The sequence below is a fragment of the Perca flavescens genome, chromosome 21, assembly GCF_004354835.1.
Source record: "Perca flavescens isolate YP-PL-M2 chromosome 21, PFLA_1.0, whole genome shotgun sequence".
NCBI lineage: Eukaryota > Metazoa > Chordata > Actinopteri > Perciformes > Percidae > Perca > Perca flavescens.
The window spans coordinates 311,322-328,568 of record NC_041351.1 but is presented as its reverse complement, the minus strand read 5'-3'; the positions used below and the strand labels follow the sequence as shown (position 1 = coordinate 328,568).

Sequence of the window (17,247 nt, the reverse complement as noted above, 5' to 3'; positions counted from 1 at the left end):
AGGAAAGACCCAGGCTTCAGACGAGGCCCGTGGGCTGCAGCTGGAGAGCAGCAGCAATATCTGGTACAACCCGATCCCCGAGGAGGAGGACGCCGCTGGGCCGCGCGGCGAGGACATCTGGAGGAGGAGGGAGGAGACGGGGGAGAGAGGGGTGGCCAGGAGCACCGGGCCAGAGAGTCGTAGCAGTGACGGTCCACTAGAGGGCGCCAACCCCAGTGTTAGCCACCAGACTGATGACATCACAACAGAAAACACAGGTAAGACGAGACTTTCTTCCCCTGAAAAACTCCCCCATCAGTGGTTTGTTCCAGCATCATTCTGCCCTAAATTTGAAGCCTGCCTGAACAATAAGACTGACTGACAGTTGTTAGGGGTTTGGAAAACCCCTACACGGTAGTGTAGACGCCAGGTGTAAACGTAGCGGTAGTGTAGACGCCAGGTGTAAACGTAGCGGTAGTGTAGACGCCAGGTGTAAACGTAGCAGACAATATTCAGCAAAGTGGATGTTAGAAATCGTTCCCTATCACAGGAATAGTTCCCTATATGTTGTAGAGGTCTTCGAATTCTCCGCAGTTCATTTCATTCACTATATAGTCCACTATAAAATACACACAATGCACAGCTAATTTGAGTGCACATACAGTACAATATACCCTGCATTTTACTCTCATATCCCACAATGCAACACGGTTGTGTTTTCCCGAAACTGAACAGGACAAATGGAGCAGGATTTAGTTCATAACGAGTGGAAATGTAACATGCAACATGTATAATATACTACTTTTTACTATTCTCCTGAATGTTAGTTTCAGGGACGTATTAGAAGTTCTTTTGTTTCCTTTTGTTTACATAATGCCTCCGTTACACACTACGATGTTTTCAGTGTTTGTCTGTTGTAGCCTACACTCACCTTAAAGAGTATTAGGAACACCTGTAAGATTTCTCGTTAATGCAATTATCTAATCAACCAATCACATTGCAGCTGCTTCAATGCATTTAGGGGTGTCATCCAGGTCTAGACAATCTCCTGAACTCCAAACTGAATGTCAGAATGGGAAAGAAAGGTGATCTAAACACCTTTGAGCGTGGCATGGTTGTTGGTGCCAGACGGGCTGGTCTGCTCAGTTACTGGGATTCTCACCCACAACCATTTCTAGGGTTTACAAAGAATAGTCTGAAAAAGGAAAAACATCCAGTATGCTGCAGTCCTGGGGGGTGAAAATGCGTTGTTGATGCTAGAGATCAGAGGAGAATGGGCCGATTGATTCCAGCTGATAGAAGATCAACTTTGACTCAAATAACCACTCGTTACAACCGAGGTCTGCAGCAAAGCATTTGTGAAGCCACAAAATGCACAACCTTGAGGCGGATAGGCTACACCAGCAGAAGAACCCACCGGGTACCACTCATCTCCACTAACAATAGGAACATGAGGCTACAATTTGCACGAGCTCACCAAAATTGGACAGTTGAAGACTGGAAAAATGTTGCCTGGTCTGATGAGTCTCGATTTCTGTTGAGACATTCAGATGGTAGAGTCAGAATTTGGCGTAAACAGAATGAGAACATGGATCCATCATGCCTTGTTACCACTGGGCAGGCTGCTGGTGGGGGTGTAATGGTGTGGGGGATGTTTTTGTGGCACACTTTAGACCCCTTAGTACCAATTGGGTATTGTTTAAATGCCACAGCCTACCTGAGCATTGTTTCTGACCATGTCCATCCCTTTATGACCACCATGTACCCATCCTCTGATGGCTACTTCCAGCAGGATAATGTACCAGGTCACAAAGCTTGAATCATTTCAAATTGGTTTCTTGAACGTGACAATGAGTTCACTGTAAAATGGCCCCCCCAGTCACCAGATCTCAACCCAATAGAACATCTTTGGGATGTGGTGGAACGGGAGCTTGGTGCCCTGGATGTATCTCCCACAAATCTCCATCAACTGTAAGATACTATCCTCTCAATATGGGCCAACATTTCTAAAGAATGCTTCCAGCACCTTGTTGAATCAATGACACCAAGAATTAAGATAGTTCTGAAGGAGAAAGGGGGTCAAACACGGTATTAGTAGGGTGTTCCTAATAATCCTTTAGGTGAGTGTATATAGTGAACCATTTAATAAACACTATGTAGGGCATAGTGAGTGACTGAATGAGGAAACGGTGTATGAACACAGCTTTTTTTATCTCTCTCCCTCAGACCCCTCCCCCTCAGACTCTAGCCTCTCCTCCCAGAAGAAAGGGGGCGTGTCCAGCAGTGTGATTGACAGGCTGAGGTCTCCTGGTACGGTTAGGAAACTCTCCATGAAGATGAAGAAACTTCCTGAGCTGCGACGCAAACTCAGCCTTCGCTCCTCCTCTCGAGCCAACCGGCAGGAAAACGACAGCCGGGTGGGCGCCGACGAGCCAGCTGGTAAAAACGCATCATCGTCATCGGCCAATCAGAATGTAATCAGCAGATATCACCTGGACAGCTCCGCCCCTCCAGCCAGACCGCTGCGGCGATCATCCAGAGGACGCTCAGCCAAAGGAGGTAAAGTTTCAGCCTGTCCTCATGACCCATTCGGGCAAAAGCTCCGTATTTCCCGGCATATGTTGCTGTACTGACTGCTGCTGTATGAGAGCGCTGTGGGCCGTGTGTGGATCAGGTCGGGGGGGAAGTTTGGGATTTTCAGACCAGGAAGTTGTGTTTATGTGACATGACTTTCAACTAGGAAATGCCTGTTCCTTGGGAGTGTTTTAATCCAAACCACCATCTTTTTCCTAAACTTATGTAGTCGCTTTGGTATGTAAACGTATCTGTATTCGCTGCATGAAGCTCACCTCTTGTCTCCTAAACTTCACTGTAATGTCGAAACGACCGGCAGCTCCTTTTATCGGGTAAACTGATACGACGGAGCACTGTAGACACGTCAAGTGACCAGCCCGTTATCGCTTAGTATCCTGAGATATCAAACATGTGGATATATCTGTGTCAATGTGTGTGTGAATGTGTGAATGTATGTGTGTGAATGTGTGGATGTATCTGTGTGAATGTATGTGTGTGAATGTGTGAATGTATGTGTGTGAATGTATGAATGTATGTGTGTGAATGTAAACATTAGGATAAAACTGTATAACACGTTGCACTTTTCTGCTTTTTTTGCACTTCTGGTTGGACGCAAACTGTATCTCGTTTTCTTTGTACTTTTTGTACTCTGCACAATGACAATAAAGTTGAATCTAATCTAATCTCATTATACATTTTCATACAAACCCCTTTCAGGAGAATGCATTGCTACCAGTTCCTGAACGATACTTTTTTCTAAACCAATTATATAAAAATCCATTTCAACAAAAAGGAATTACAACTTTACACATTAAGGTACAAATCCTATTTTATTTCAGCACTTTTCCACCGATGATACGTGACATTTCCCCATATCTCCACACTTTAGCCTCCAGCCATTATCGTCGCTGAACTTCTTATCGTTTGAGTTGAAATCACTGCAGCTACAAATATCAAATGTTAGTTTTCCATTCAGGTTATCTGAGCGATGGGGACTCCCCCGAGCTGCTGCCACGGCAACAGTCCCCTCCCATCACCACCTCCCAGGTAAAGGCGTGCGACGTGAGCTCGTTCCGCCTGTACGTGGGCTCCGACCCCCCGAGATGCAGCCAGCGGGTGACGGGGTTGCTGACGGTGCATCTGCTTCGCCTGGATCAGATCAAGACCAGCAGGTAGACACACTAACACTCACACGGGGGACTAGTGTCACTGTTTTATGGTGTAGACACATATAGCCAACGGCCGACCGTTGACAGAAAACCCCGTCGATATGATCAGTCGTGTCCCCAAGGTCCAAAAAACTGCCCCGGGACACATCAAAAAGACGAGAGGAGACGAGACGTAATACGCCTCCATAACAGCAGGCGGCGCTAATCTGTAATGTTGCCCAAGAAATGAAAACCGGCAGCTGATTGGACAAACAGGTCACATGGGTTGGTTTTCTCCGGATATTCAGACCTGGACTGTCATGGCGGCCGTTCAGGATCTGATCTCATATTGGACTAAAATAGTTCACTGAAACGTGTTTCTGGAAACATTTGAGAGAAATAGGCCTTGCCGTTGCTGAATCTGTCTTCATTTCAGCTCAACAAAGGTCAGTTTAGAAGATTTTCATTAGATTTTGAGAGACTGTTGTCACCTCATTCCACTCGTCATGTCCTGGTGATTCATGTGTAATTACAATACTTCCACCAACTAATCACAGTATTCTCGTCAGCGTAGAATCTGACATTCAGAATCATTAAGAATACATACGAGCAAGTCGCTGGAATGACGGCTGCCATGTAGCCCCTCCATCTTTATAATACATTAACCAAAGAGAGACATACCTCCATCTTTATAATACATTAGCCAAAGAGAGACATACCTCCATCTTTATAATACATTAACCAAAGAGAGACATACCTCCATTGTTTACATAAAACTTGAAAAATTTGAAAATAAAATATTAAAAAAAACGTATTTCTGCATTTCCTCTCAGGTCCGAGGACAGTAAAGATGTTTTCCTCGCCATCCAGATCGACGGCGTGACGAGGGCAAGGACGTCGCTGCTGACGCTGAGAGGCTCCTCCCACCCGCTGGACCACGCCTTCCACCTGCAGCTAGAGCGAGCCCGCCAGCTACGCATCGTGGTGCTAACCCCAGGTAATCCTGGTAAGTATCCCAGTTAAACCACTCGTTAACAACAGGTAACTCACTCATTAACCTCAGGTAAGCCACTCATTAACCTCAGGTAAACCACTCATTAACCTCAGGTAAACCACTCATTAACCTCAGGTAAACCACCCATTAACCTTAGGTAAACCACTCATTAACCTCAGGTAAACCACCCATTAACCTCAGGTAAACCACTCATTAACCTCAGGTAAACCACTCATTAACCTTAGGTAAACCACCCATTAACCTTAGGTAAACCACCCATTAACCTTAGGTAAACCACCCATTAACCTCAGGTAAACCACTCATTAACCTCAGGTAAATCTCTCATTAACCTTAGGTAAACCACCCATTAACCTTAGGTAAACCACCCATTAACCTCAGGTAAATCTCTCATTAACCTCAGGTAAACCACTCATTAACCTCAGGTAAACCACTCATTAACCTTAGGTAAACCACCCATTAACCTCAGAAACCACTCATTAACCTCCGGTAAACCACTCATTAACCTTAGGTAAACTACCCATTAACCTTAGGTAAACCACTCATTAACCTTAGGTAAACCACCCATTAACCTTAGGTAAACCACTCATTAACCTTAGGTGAACCACCCATTAATCTTAGGTAAACCACTCATTAACCTTAGATGAACCACCCATTAACCTCAGGTAAATCACTCATTAACCTCAGGTAAACCACTCATTAACCTCGGGTAAACCACTCATTAACCTTAGGTAAACCACTCATTAACCTTAGGTAAACCACCCATTAACCTTAGGTAAACCACTCATTAACCTTAGGTAAACCACTCATTAACCTTAGGTAAACCACCCATTAACCTTAGGTAAACCACTCATTAACCTTAGGTGAACCACCCATTAACTTTAGGTAAACCACCCATTAACCTCAGGTAAACCTCTCATTAACCTTAGGTAAACCACTCATTAACCTTAGGTAAACCACCCATTAACCTTAGGTAAACCACTCATTAACCTTAGGTAAACCACTCATTAACCTTAGGTAAACCACCCATTAACCTTAGGTAAACCACTCATTAACCTTAGGTGAACCACCCATTAACTTTAGGTAAACCACCCATTAACCTCAGGTAAACCTCTCATTAACCTTAGGTACTGCTGCTGGGTGCATATGACCGTGCAGATTGAGAAAAGTGATTGTATAAAAGTGAATCTTGATGTTATTGGACCAAACCCAAAGCTACTGGTGAAGCTTGTTGAAATGTGTGTGTTCAGTGTAAGTTTTCATGTCGGTTTCTGTCTCTGCAGCCAATCCAGCGGCAGCAGTGGGCGGGTCTAAATCGGGGACGGATCAGACTTCAACGGGGCCAATCAGAAACAGAGTCTGCGGCCTCGGTGGCGTCTCCATACCTCCACTCTTTAAAGGTTCAACACAGTTTTGTGACTTTACCAATTCACCTTTACTGTTTAAATAAATAATTAAGAAACAGACCCACACAGAATTAAACAGAAGCAGATTTTTGCAAGGATCCAGGATGAAAATCTGCAGTTTTTTTTTTTTTTCGATTTAAAATTCAGCAGGAAATTCGGAGGATAATTCTGCAGAAGAATCTGCTGAATTCTGTGTCAGCCGAATCAGAGTTGGCCTGATAATGCTGTTCTGGGTAAGATGTGAATGGTTGTGTTGTTGTGTCCTCAGGGAGTCGCAGTCAGCAGCTCTGTGTCAAGCTGGAGCCCAGAGGACTTCTTTACGTCAAACTGTCTCTGCAGGAAAAATGGGACACACAGGTACGCAGTGGGAACCACAGGGACACAGTGGGACACACAGGGACACAGTGGGACACATATGGACACACAGGGACACAGAGGAACACCCAGGGACACAGTGGGACACACATGGACACACAGGGACACAGTGAGACACACAGGGACACACATGGACACACAGGGACACAGTGGGACACACAGGTACACAGTGGGACACACAGGTACACAGTGAGACACACAGGGACACACATGGACACACAGGGACACAGTGAGACACACAGGGACACAGTGGGACACACAGGGACACACACGTACATACAGATACACAGTGGGACACACAGGTACACAGTGGGACACACAGGTACACAGTGAGACACACAGGGACACACATGGACACAAAGGGACACAGTGGGACACACAGGTACACAGTGAGACACACAGGGACACACAGGTACACAGTGGGACACACAGGTACACAGTGAGACACACAGGGACACAGTGAGACACACAGGTACACAGTGGGACACAGTGAGACACACAGGGACACAGTGGGACACACAGGGACACAGTGGGACACACAGGGACACAGTGAGACACACAGGGACACAGTGGGACACACAGGGACACAGTGGGACACACACGTACATACAGATACACAGTGGGACACACAGGTACACAGTGGGACACACAGGTACACAGTGAGACACACAGGGACACAGTGAGACACACAGGTACACAGTGGGACACAGTGAGACACACAGGGACACAGTGGGACACACAGGGACACAGTGGGACACACAGGTACACACAGGTACACAGTGGAACACACAGGGACACAGTGGGACACACAGGGACACAGCATTACTAATAAATAAAACATCTTAATCATGATATCATGGGACAAACAGAGAAAACTGTCAATACAAAAGTCACTATGATGGATTCAGAGTTAGAGTTCAGCTGTGGAGGATTTTACGGACATGTTTTCCAGACTAATGTACTGTATGTCTTTCTACAGCTTTTCTTTTGAGTTTGAGTTTAGTTTATTCATGAAAAGGGACAGCGCAAATTAATAAAACATAATTTTACATCAATATTCATCTTTTCTCAGAGACAACCTGTCCTTCAGTAACCCTTTTGTGAATCAAAGTCACCATTTACAACCACGAATTACTGACGGTATTGCTCCAGCAATATAAAAACAAAGGCATGTGTTACATCCTTGCCCCCCCCAGCCCAGCAGTGACTGCTCCAGTCCTGCCAACGTGTTCGGGGTGGAGCTGCACCACCTGGTGGAGAAGGAAGGCTCTGCGTCCCCCGTCCCGCTGCTGATCCAGAAATGTGTGGCAGAGATAGAGCGACGGGGACTCAAGGTATCTCCACATTTATAGCTTTATCTTTCTTACTGTCAGCTCCACGATAAATCATCTCATCGTAGATAAACAGCTGCTGATAAATCATCATAGATAAACAGCTGCTGATAAATCATCTCATCGTAGGTAAACAGCTGCTGATAAATCATCTCATCGTAGGTAAACAGCTGCTGATAAATCATCATAGGTAAACAGCTGCTGATAAATCATCTCATCGTAGGTAAACACCTGCTGATAAATCATCATAGATAAACAGCTGCTGATAAATCATCTCATCGTAAACAGCTGTTGATAAATCATCGTAGGTAAACAGCTGCTGATAAATCATCATAGGTAAACAGCTGCTGATAAATCATCATAGGTAAACAGCTGCTAATAAATCATCTCATCGTAGGTAAACAGCTGCTGATAAATCATCATAGGTAAACAGCTGCTGATAAATCATCTCATCATAGGTAAACAGCTGCTGATAAATCATCTCATCGTAGGTAAACAGCTGCTGATAGATCATCTCATGGTAGGTAAACAGCTGTTGATAAATCATCATAGGTAAACAGCTGTTGATAAATCATCATAGGTAAACAGTTGCTGATAAATCATCATAGGTAAACAGCTGTTGATAAATCATCATAGGTAAACAGCTGCTGATAAATCATCTCATCATAGGTAAACAGCTGCTGATAAATCATCATAGGTAAACAGCTGCTGATAAATCATCTCATCGTAGGTAAACAGCTGCTGATAAATCATCATAGGTAAACAGCTGCTGATAAATCATCTCATCATAGGTAAACAGCTGCTGATAAATCATCATAGGTAAACAGCTGTTGATAAATCATCTCATCGTAGGTAAACTGCTGCTGATAAATCATCATAGATAAACAGCTGCTGATAAATCATCTCATCGTAGGTAAACAGCTGCTGATAAATCATCATAGGTAAACAGCTGCTGATAAATCATCTCATCGTAGGTAAACAGCTGCTGATAAATCATCATAGGTAAACAGCTGCTGATAAATCATCTCATCGTAGGTAAACACCTGCTGATAAATCATCATAGATAAACAGCTGCTGATAAATCATCTCATCGTAAACAGCTGTTGATAAATCATCGTAGGTAAACAGCTGCTGATAAATCATCATAGGTAAACAGCTGCTGATAAATCATCATAGGTAAACAGCTGCTAATAAATCATCTCATCGTAGGTAAACAGCTGCTGATAAATCATCATAGGTAAACAGCTGCTGATAAATCATCTCATCATAGGTAAACAGCTGCTGATAAATCATCTCATCGTAGGTAAACAGCTGCTGATAGATCATCTCATGGTAGGTAAACAGCTGTTGATAAATCATCATAGGTAAACAGCTGTTGATAAATCATCATAGGTAAACAGTTGCTGATAAATCATCATAGGTAAACAGCTGTTGATAAATCATCATAGGTAAACAGCTGCTGATAAATCATCTCATCATAGGTAAACAGCTGCTGATAAATCATCATAGGTAAACAGCTGCTGATAAATCATCTCATCGTAAGGTAAACAGCTGCTGATAAATCATCATAGGTAAACAGCTGCTGATAAATCATCTCATCATAGGTAAACAGCTGCTGATAAATCATCATAGGTAAACAGCTGCTGATAAATCATCTCATCGTAGGTAAACTGCTGCTGATAAATCATCATAGGTAAACAGCTGCTGATAAATCATCTCATCGTAGGTAAACACCTGCTGATAAATCATCATAGGTAAACAGCTGCTGATAAATCATCTCATCGTAAACAGCTGTTGATAAATCATCGTAGGTAAACAGCTGCTGATAAATCATCATAGGTAAACAGCTGCTGATAAATCATCATAGGTAAACAGCTGCTAATAAATCATCTCATCGTAGGTAAACAGCTGCTGATAAATCATCATAGGTAAACAGCTGCTGATAAATCATCTCATCATAGGTAAACAGCTGCTGATAAATCATCTCATCGTAGGTAAACAGCTGCTGATAGATCATCTCATGGTAGGTAAACAGCTGTTGATAAATCATCATAGGTAAACAGCTGTTGATAAATCATCATAGGTAAACAGTTGCTGATAAATCATCATAGGTAAACAGCTGTTGATAAATCATCATAGGTAAACAGCTGCTGATAAATCATCTCATCATAGGTAAACAGCTGCTGATAAATCATCTCATCATAGGTAAACAGCTGCTGATAAATCATCTCATCGTAGGTAAACAGCTGCTGATAAATCATCATAGGTAAACAGCTGCTGATAAATCATCTCATCATAGGTAAACAGCTGCTGATAAATCATCATAGGTAAACAGCTGCTGATAAATCATCTCATCGTAGGTAAACTGCTGCTGATAAATCATCATAGGTAAACAGCTGCTGATAAATCATCTCATCGTAGGTTAACACCTGCTGATAAATCATCATAGGTAAACAGCTGCTGATAAATCATCTCATCGTAAACAGCTGTTGATAAATCATCGTAGGTAAACAGCTGCTGATAAATCATCATAGGTAAACAGCTGCTGATAAATCATCATAGGTAAACAGCTGCTAATAAATCATCTCATCGTAGGTAAACAGCTGCTGATAAATCATCATAGGTAAACAGCTGCTGATAAATCATCTCATCATAGGTAAACAGCTGCTGATAAATCATCTCATCGTAGGTAAACAGCTGCTGATAGATCATCATAGGTAAACAGCTGCTGATAAATCATCTCATCATAGGTAAACAGCTGCTGATAAATCATCTCAACGTAGGTAAACAGCTGCTGATAAATCATCTCATCATAGGTAAACAGCTGCTGATAAATCATCTCAACGTAGGTAAACAGCTGCTGATAGATCATCTCATGGTAGGTAAACAGCTGTTGATAAATCATCATAGGTAAACAGTTGCTGATAAATCATCTCATCATAGGTAAACAGTTGCTGATAAATCATCTCATCGTAGGTAAACAGCTGCTGATAGATCATCTCATCATAGGTAAACAGCTGTTGATAAATCATCATAGGTAAACAGCTGCTGATAAATCATCTCATCATAGGTAAACAGCTGCTGATAAATCATCATAGGTAAACAGCTGCTGATAAATCCTCCTAAACAGCTGCTGATAAATCATCATAGGTAAACAGCTGTTGATAAATCATCATAGGTAAACAGCTGCTGATAAATCATCTCATCGTAGGTAAACAGCTGCTGATAAATCATCATAGGTAAACAGCTGCTGATAAATCATCTCATCATAGGTAAACAGCTGCTGATAAATCATCTCATCGTAGGTAAACAGCTGCTGATAAATCCTCATAGATAAACAGCTGCTGATAAATCATCATAGGTAAACAGCTGCTGATAAATCATCATAGGTAAACAGCTGCTGATAAATACTCATAGGTAAACAGCTGCTGATAAATCATCATAGGTAAACAGCTGGCTGATAAATCATAGGTAACAGCTGGCTGATAAATCATCATAGGTAAACAGCTGGCTGTTTGGGGATGTCTGACATCGAGGTATAAAAATAGCTTGCTGTGGAAAAATGTTTATTTTTAGCGTTGGGTTCAGAGTCAGAGTTTACAGTAAAGATAAGAAGAACATGACTCTCCCACGGTGAAGCAGCCACCCATGCAATGGTGGGTTATTCTAGTCTCTGTAACCTGTCTGTCTGTTTTTCTCTCTAACCTGTCTGTCTCTTTAACCTGTCTGTCTGTCTGTCTCTCTAACCTGTCTGTCTGTTTCTCTAACCTGTCTGTCTGTCTCTGTAACCTGTCTGTCTGTCTTTCTGTCTGTCTGTCTCTCTAACCTGTCTATTTCTCTGTCTGTCTCTCTCAAACCTGTCTTTCTGTCTCTGTAACCTGTCTGTCTTTCTGTCTGTCTCTCTAACCTGTCTGTCTCTCTGTCTGTCTGTCTCTCTAACCTGTATGTCTGTCTTTGTAACCTCTCTCTTTCTGTCTGTCTCTCTAACCTGTCTCTTTTTGTCTATCTCTCTAACCTGTATGTCTGTCTCTGTAACCTCTGCCTTTCTGTCTGTCTCTCTAACCTGTCTGTCTGTCTTTATGTCTGTCTCTCTAACCTGTCTGTCTGTCTCTGTAACCTGTCTGTCTTTCTGTCTGTCTCTCTAACCTGTCTGTATCTGTAACCTGTCTGTCTTCATGTCTGTCTCTCTAACCTGTCTGTCTGTCTGTCTTTATGTCTATCTCTCTAACCTGTCTGTCTCTGTAACCTGTCTGTCTGTCTGTCTCTGTAACCTGTCTGTCTGTCTTTCTCTCTAACCTGTCTGTATCTGTAACTTGTCTGTCTTTATGTCTGTCTCTCTAACCTGTCTGTTTGTCTGCCTCTCTAACCTGTATGTCTGTCTGTCTCTCTTACCTGTCTGTCTGTCTGTCTGTCTCTCTAACCTGTATGTCTGTCTGTCTCTCTAAACTGTCTGTCTCTCTATCCCGTATGTCTGTCTGTCTCTTTATCCTGTTTGTCTGTCTGTCTCTCTAACCTTTGTGTCTGTCTCTCTGACCTGTCTGTTTGTCTATCTCTCTAATCTTTCTGTCTCTCTAACCTGTCTGTCTACCTGTCTGTGTGTCAGGTGGTGGGTCTGTACAGACTGTGTGGTTCTGCGGCGGTGAAGAAGGAGCTCCATGATTGGTTTGAGAGGAACAGTTCAGCTGTGTGTCTCAGCGAGGATCTGTACCCGGACATTAACGTCATCACAGGTCAGTGAACACACCGCTGGGGGGCATGTACCTTTAGACTTACAGGTCAGTGAACACATCGCTAGGGGGAAGGTACCTGAAGACTTACAGGTCAGTGAACACATCGCTAGGGGAATGGTACTTGAAGACTTACAGGTCAGTGAACTCACCGCTGGGGGGCAGGTACCTGAAGACTTACAGGTCAGTGAACGCACCGCTAGGGGGCATGTACCTGAAGACTGACAGGTCAGTGAACGCACCGCTAGGGGGCATGTACCTGAACACTTACAGGTCAGTGAATGCACCGCTAGGGGGCATTTACCTGAACACTTACAGGTCAGTGAACGCACCGCTAGGGGGCATGTACCTGAACACTTACAGGTCAGTGAACGCACCATTCGGGGGCAGGTACCTGAAGACTTACAGGTCAGTGAATGCACCGCTAGGGGGCAGGTACCTGAAGACTTACAGGTCAGTGAACGCACCGCTAGGGGGCATGTACCTGAAGACTTACAGGTCACTGAACGCACCGCTAGCAGCAGTGACGTCACCATCTGGCTGTAACGCTGCAGCGTTACAGGTGTTTCCTAAGGGATCCTGAAGGACTCCTTGGTGGTTCCTCAGGGATCCTGAAGGGCTACTTGGTGTTTCCTCAGGGATCCTGAAGGACTTCTTTGTGTTTCCTCAGGGATCCTGAAGGACTTCTTGGTGTTTCCTCAGGGATCCTGAAGGACTCCTTGGTGTTTCCTCAGGGATCCTGAAGGACTTCTTTGTGTTTCCTCAGGGATCCTGAAGGACTTCTTGGTGGTTCCTCAGGGATCCTGAAGGGCTACTTGGTGTTTCCTCAGGGATCCTGAAGGACTCCTTGGTGGTTCCTCAGGGATCCTGAAGGGCTACTTGGTGGTTCCTCAGGGATCCTGAAGGACTCCTTGGTGTTTCCTCAGGGAACCTGAAGGACTTCTTTGTGTTTCCTCAGGGATCCTGAAGGACTCCTTGGTGTTTCCTCAGGGATCCTGAAGGACTCCTTGGTGGTTCCTCAGGGATCCTGAAGGACTCCTTGGTGGTTCCTCAGGGATCATGAAGGACTCCTTGGTGTTTACTCAGGGATCCTGAAGGACTCCTTGGTGGTTCCTCATGGATCATGAAGGACTCCTTGGTGTTTACTCAGGGATCCTGAAGGACTACTTGGTGTTTCCTCAGGGATCCTGAAGGACATCTTTGTGTTTCCTCAGGGATCCTGAAGGACTCCTTGGTGTTTCCTCAGGGATCCTGAAGGACATCTTTGCTTTTCCTCAGGGATCCTGAAGGACTCCTTGGTGGTTCCTCAGGGATCCTGAAGGAATCCTTGGTGGTTCCTCAGGGATCCTGAAGGACTCCTTGGTGTTTCCTCAGGGATCCTGATGGACATCTTTGTGTTTCCTCAGGGATCCTGAAGGACTACCTGCGGGAGCTGCCCTCTCCTCTCATCACCAGGACTCTGTACCAGGTGGTCAGGGATGCCATGATGCTGAGACCGCCCCCTGTCCCACCTGGGACCCCTGGTCCTGGAACCCCTGATCCTGATCCCCAGCTAGCCCAGAGCACCGTGGAGCTGCTGTCCTGTCTGCCGCCTCCAGAGAGGGTAACGCAGAGTCCTACTGCTGCAGTGTTATTTACTGTATATTATCTACTGTATAGTATCTACTGTATAGTATCTACTCTATATTATCTACTGTATAGTATCTACTCTATATTATCTACTGTATAGTATCTACTGTATATCTAATGTATAGTATCTACTCTATTATCTACTCTATATTATCTACTGTATAGTATCTACTGTATACTATCTACTCTATATTAAGAACCTTATTTTAGAGGCTTACTGGGCAAAGCCTCTCTTCTTCTGTCTCTCTTTCTCTCTCTCTCTTTCTCTGTCTCTGTCTCTCTCTCTGTCTCTCGCTCTCTGTCTCTCTCTGTCTCTCTCTCTCCCCCCCTCTCTCTCTCTCTCTCTCTCTCTCTCTCTCTCTCTCTCTCTCCTAGGTTATAATCATCTGATTGGTTAAGTAGGAAAGAAACAACTAAATGATTCCCCATACACAATAATATGGATCCTATAGCTGTTCTGTTTCTGTCTCCAGGCCACGCTGTCTCTGTTGCTGGACCACCTCAGCCTGGTGGCGTCCCACAGCCCGTCCAACAGGATGAACCACCAGAACCTGGCGGTGTGCTTCGGCCCGGTGCTGCTCACGCCCACCCAGGACGCCTGGAGGGGGGGAGGGGGAGGGGGAGGGAGGGGAGGAAGAGGAGGAGGGAAGGGTCCTGGGGAAGAGATGGCAAGTGCAGTAGATTTCAAACGACACATCGAGGCGCTTCACTACCTTCTGCAGCTGTGGCCTGGTGAGTCCACTTTGACTTATTTCCTAGGGTTAATGTATTACAGTTATATTATTATATTAGCCTAGATTTTGTGAGATTTAACATAATGTTGCTATCCTGGATGCCAGCTGAACTAAGCCCCGCCCACAACATTTGAGGTCGGGAAGTTGGGTCTGGACTTGATCCGATGTGGAGCAACTATGCTCCAACCAGAGCTGTTCGGACCAGGTGATCAACAGTAACGTAATCAACCACGTCATCAAAGAGCGCTTGGGTTGAATTTGTTTACAACAAAGATGGCTGCTGCAGGAGAACTGAGATGTGTAGATTTGACGTGTTCATTTTAAACGAGAAACAGAGAACCACGGTCACAGCATTTTTCGATCGGAAAAATATTTTTGTCGTCCTTTCTACGGGATTCGTGGTAGTGAAGCTGATGTATAGCCTCTTGTTTCACATTAGATGATAGAAACTGATGTAGGCTAAACACAAACGAAATTTCATTCAACAATAGTGAACTGTAATTGGGCCCGTGTACTTTTTCGTTCATTTGATTTCCGATTTTGAAACGAAAAGAGTGGTTTGGTAATAACATAAGAGTGCTCTGGTGAAAGCCTTGTTTTCATTGGCTTCTGGGGCTAGCTGCTAACTAGCTCGGAAGCTAACATCTAATGGCAGACAGGTTGCTAATTAGCCAATGCTAAAAAGTATGGAAGTACTAGTTTCCACTGCTTTCTATCAATATTCCTCGGTATTTGTCTCTTGGTGTAGTTTGCTAACAGCTCGTAAACATGTAAATTAACTGTTAGCTAAGTCAACAATCAAGACCTTTTATATTGTAACGTGAAAGCTCAAGCGGCGTTAGCTTCAGCCCCATAATCGCAGCCCCTATTGATCAGTATCAGACTCATGTTCTGACTAGAATCTGAGTCCAGTCAGGGCTGTATCCCATCTAGCCACAATCAGCAACAGGTTTAAGTTGTTCGGCATCTAATTTAGCTTTTTATATCTTCTTCCTCAGTGCCGACCCATCGCGTCCCAGAAGATGACCACATCGACGTCTCACTGCCTCCCTCCCCGGCCGTTACCCATAACCCCCTGAGCCCGCAGCAGCAGCAGAGGCATCCTGCCCTGCGATTGGCTCTGCCCCAGAACCCCGAGGAGGAGGTGGTGGTGTCCCGTCGGGGTCGAGGCGGCCTGGCCCGACTAGAGAGTCCGCCACCAATCAACCGGTACGCGGGAGACTGGAGCGTCTGTGGTCGAGATCTTCTGTCCAGACAGGATGCCGATTATGATGAGGTGGCAGGAAGTGACAGTGACGGAGGTAAACAGACGAGCAGCATGCTTAGTCAAGAGTTCAAGTTAGCATGTGTTAGCATGTGTTAGCATGTTAGGGTATTTTAGCAGGTTCTTGTCGGCTACTTCAGACATTACAGAAGTCTCTCGTTAGCAGGTTCTTGTCGGCTACTTCAGACATTACAGAAGTCTCTCGTTAGCAGCTTCTTGTAGACTACTTCAGACATTACAGAAGTCTCTCGTTAGCAGCTTCTTGTAGACTACTTCAGACATTACAGAAGTCTCTCGTTAGCAGCTTCTTGTAGACTACTTCAGACATTACAGAAGTCTCTCGTTAGCAGCTTCTCGGAGGCTACTTGTCGCAAAGTGACGCATGCGCAACTCACATCGGCACTCGACTCACGTTGGGTAGTGACAAGTAGTAGTAGTGCTTTACTTTTCAGAGCTATATGTATGAATGCTTCATGAGAACATTTTCGCTGCTGTGATGCACGTTTGTGTTGTTGCTGTTTTAGGCAGTGACGATGAAGAGGAGCAGGAGAAGAAGGAGGCGTGGTCATCAGAAGGAGGAGGAGCTCTGTATGTGGACGAGTTCTTGGATTTTGACGCGCCGTTTAACTGTCGACTCAGTCTGAAAGACTTCGACACTCTGATCCACGATCTGGACCGAGAGCTGGCCAAGCAGATCAACATCTGTCTGTAGAGGAGGAGGGCCCACGAGAAAACATTTAGGCTGCATCTACACCGCTACGTTCTGGCTTTTAAACAGAGTTTAAAAACCAAAATGGTTCAGAAGTGTTTCCAAATGTCTCCGGTTTAGGGGCTCGGAAACACCAGAGCAGGGGGAACGCCAGAGCAGGGTTTAATGAAAGGGGGAAACGCCAGAGCAGGGGGAATGAAAGGGGGAAACACCAGAGCAGGGGGAATGAGAGGGCAAAACACCAGAGCAGGTGGAATGAGAGGGGGAAACACCAAAGCAGGGGGAATGAGAGGGGGAAACTCCAGAGCAGGGGGAATGAGAGGGGGAAACACCACAGCAGGGGGAATGAGAGGGGGAAA

At 44.8% G+C, this 17,247-nt stretch overlaps 1 protein-coding gene across 1 annotated transcript in view; it reads left to right on the top strand.

The window, feature by feature from the left end:
- Window positions 1–17,049, top strand: part of syde1 (synapse defective Rho GTPase homolog 1) — a 25,856-nt gene extending 8,807 nt beyond the window's left edge. The window contains 12 exon segments of the mRNA XM_028567915.1: window positions 1–257; window positions 2,206–2,538; window positions 3,530–3,725; window positions 4,535–4,707; window positions 5,997–6,113; window positions 6,388–6,476; window positions 7,691–7,828; window positions 12,429–12,555; window positions 13,959–14,155; window positions 14,655–14,913; window positions 15,914–16,216; window positions 16,704–17,049. The exon segment at window positions 1–257 is cut by the window's left edge and continues 200 nt beyond it. Of these exon segments, the coding sequence (XP_028423716.1) occupies window positions 1–257; window positions 2,206–2,538; window positions 3,530–3,725; window positions 4,535–4,707; window positions 5,997–6,113; window positions 6,388–6,476; window positions 7,691–7,828; window positions 12,429–12,555; window positions 13,959–14,155; window positions 14,655–14,913; window positions 15,914–16,216; window positions 16,704–16,891 (2,377 nt within the window). The 3' untranslated portion in view covers window positions 16,892–17,049.
- The last annotated feature ends 198 nt before the right edge of the window (window positions 17,050–17,247 follow it).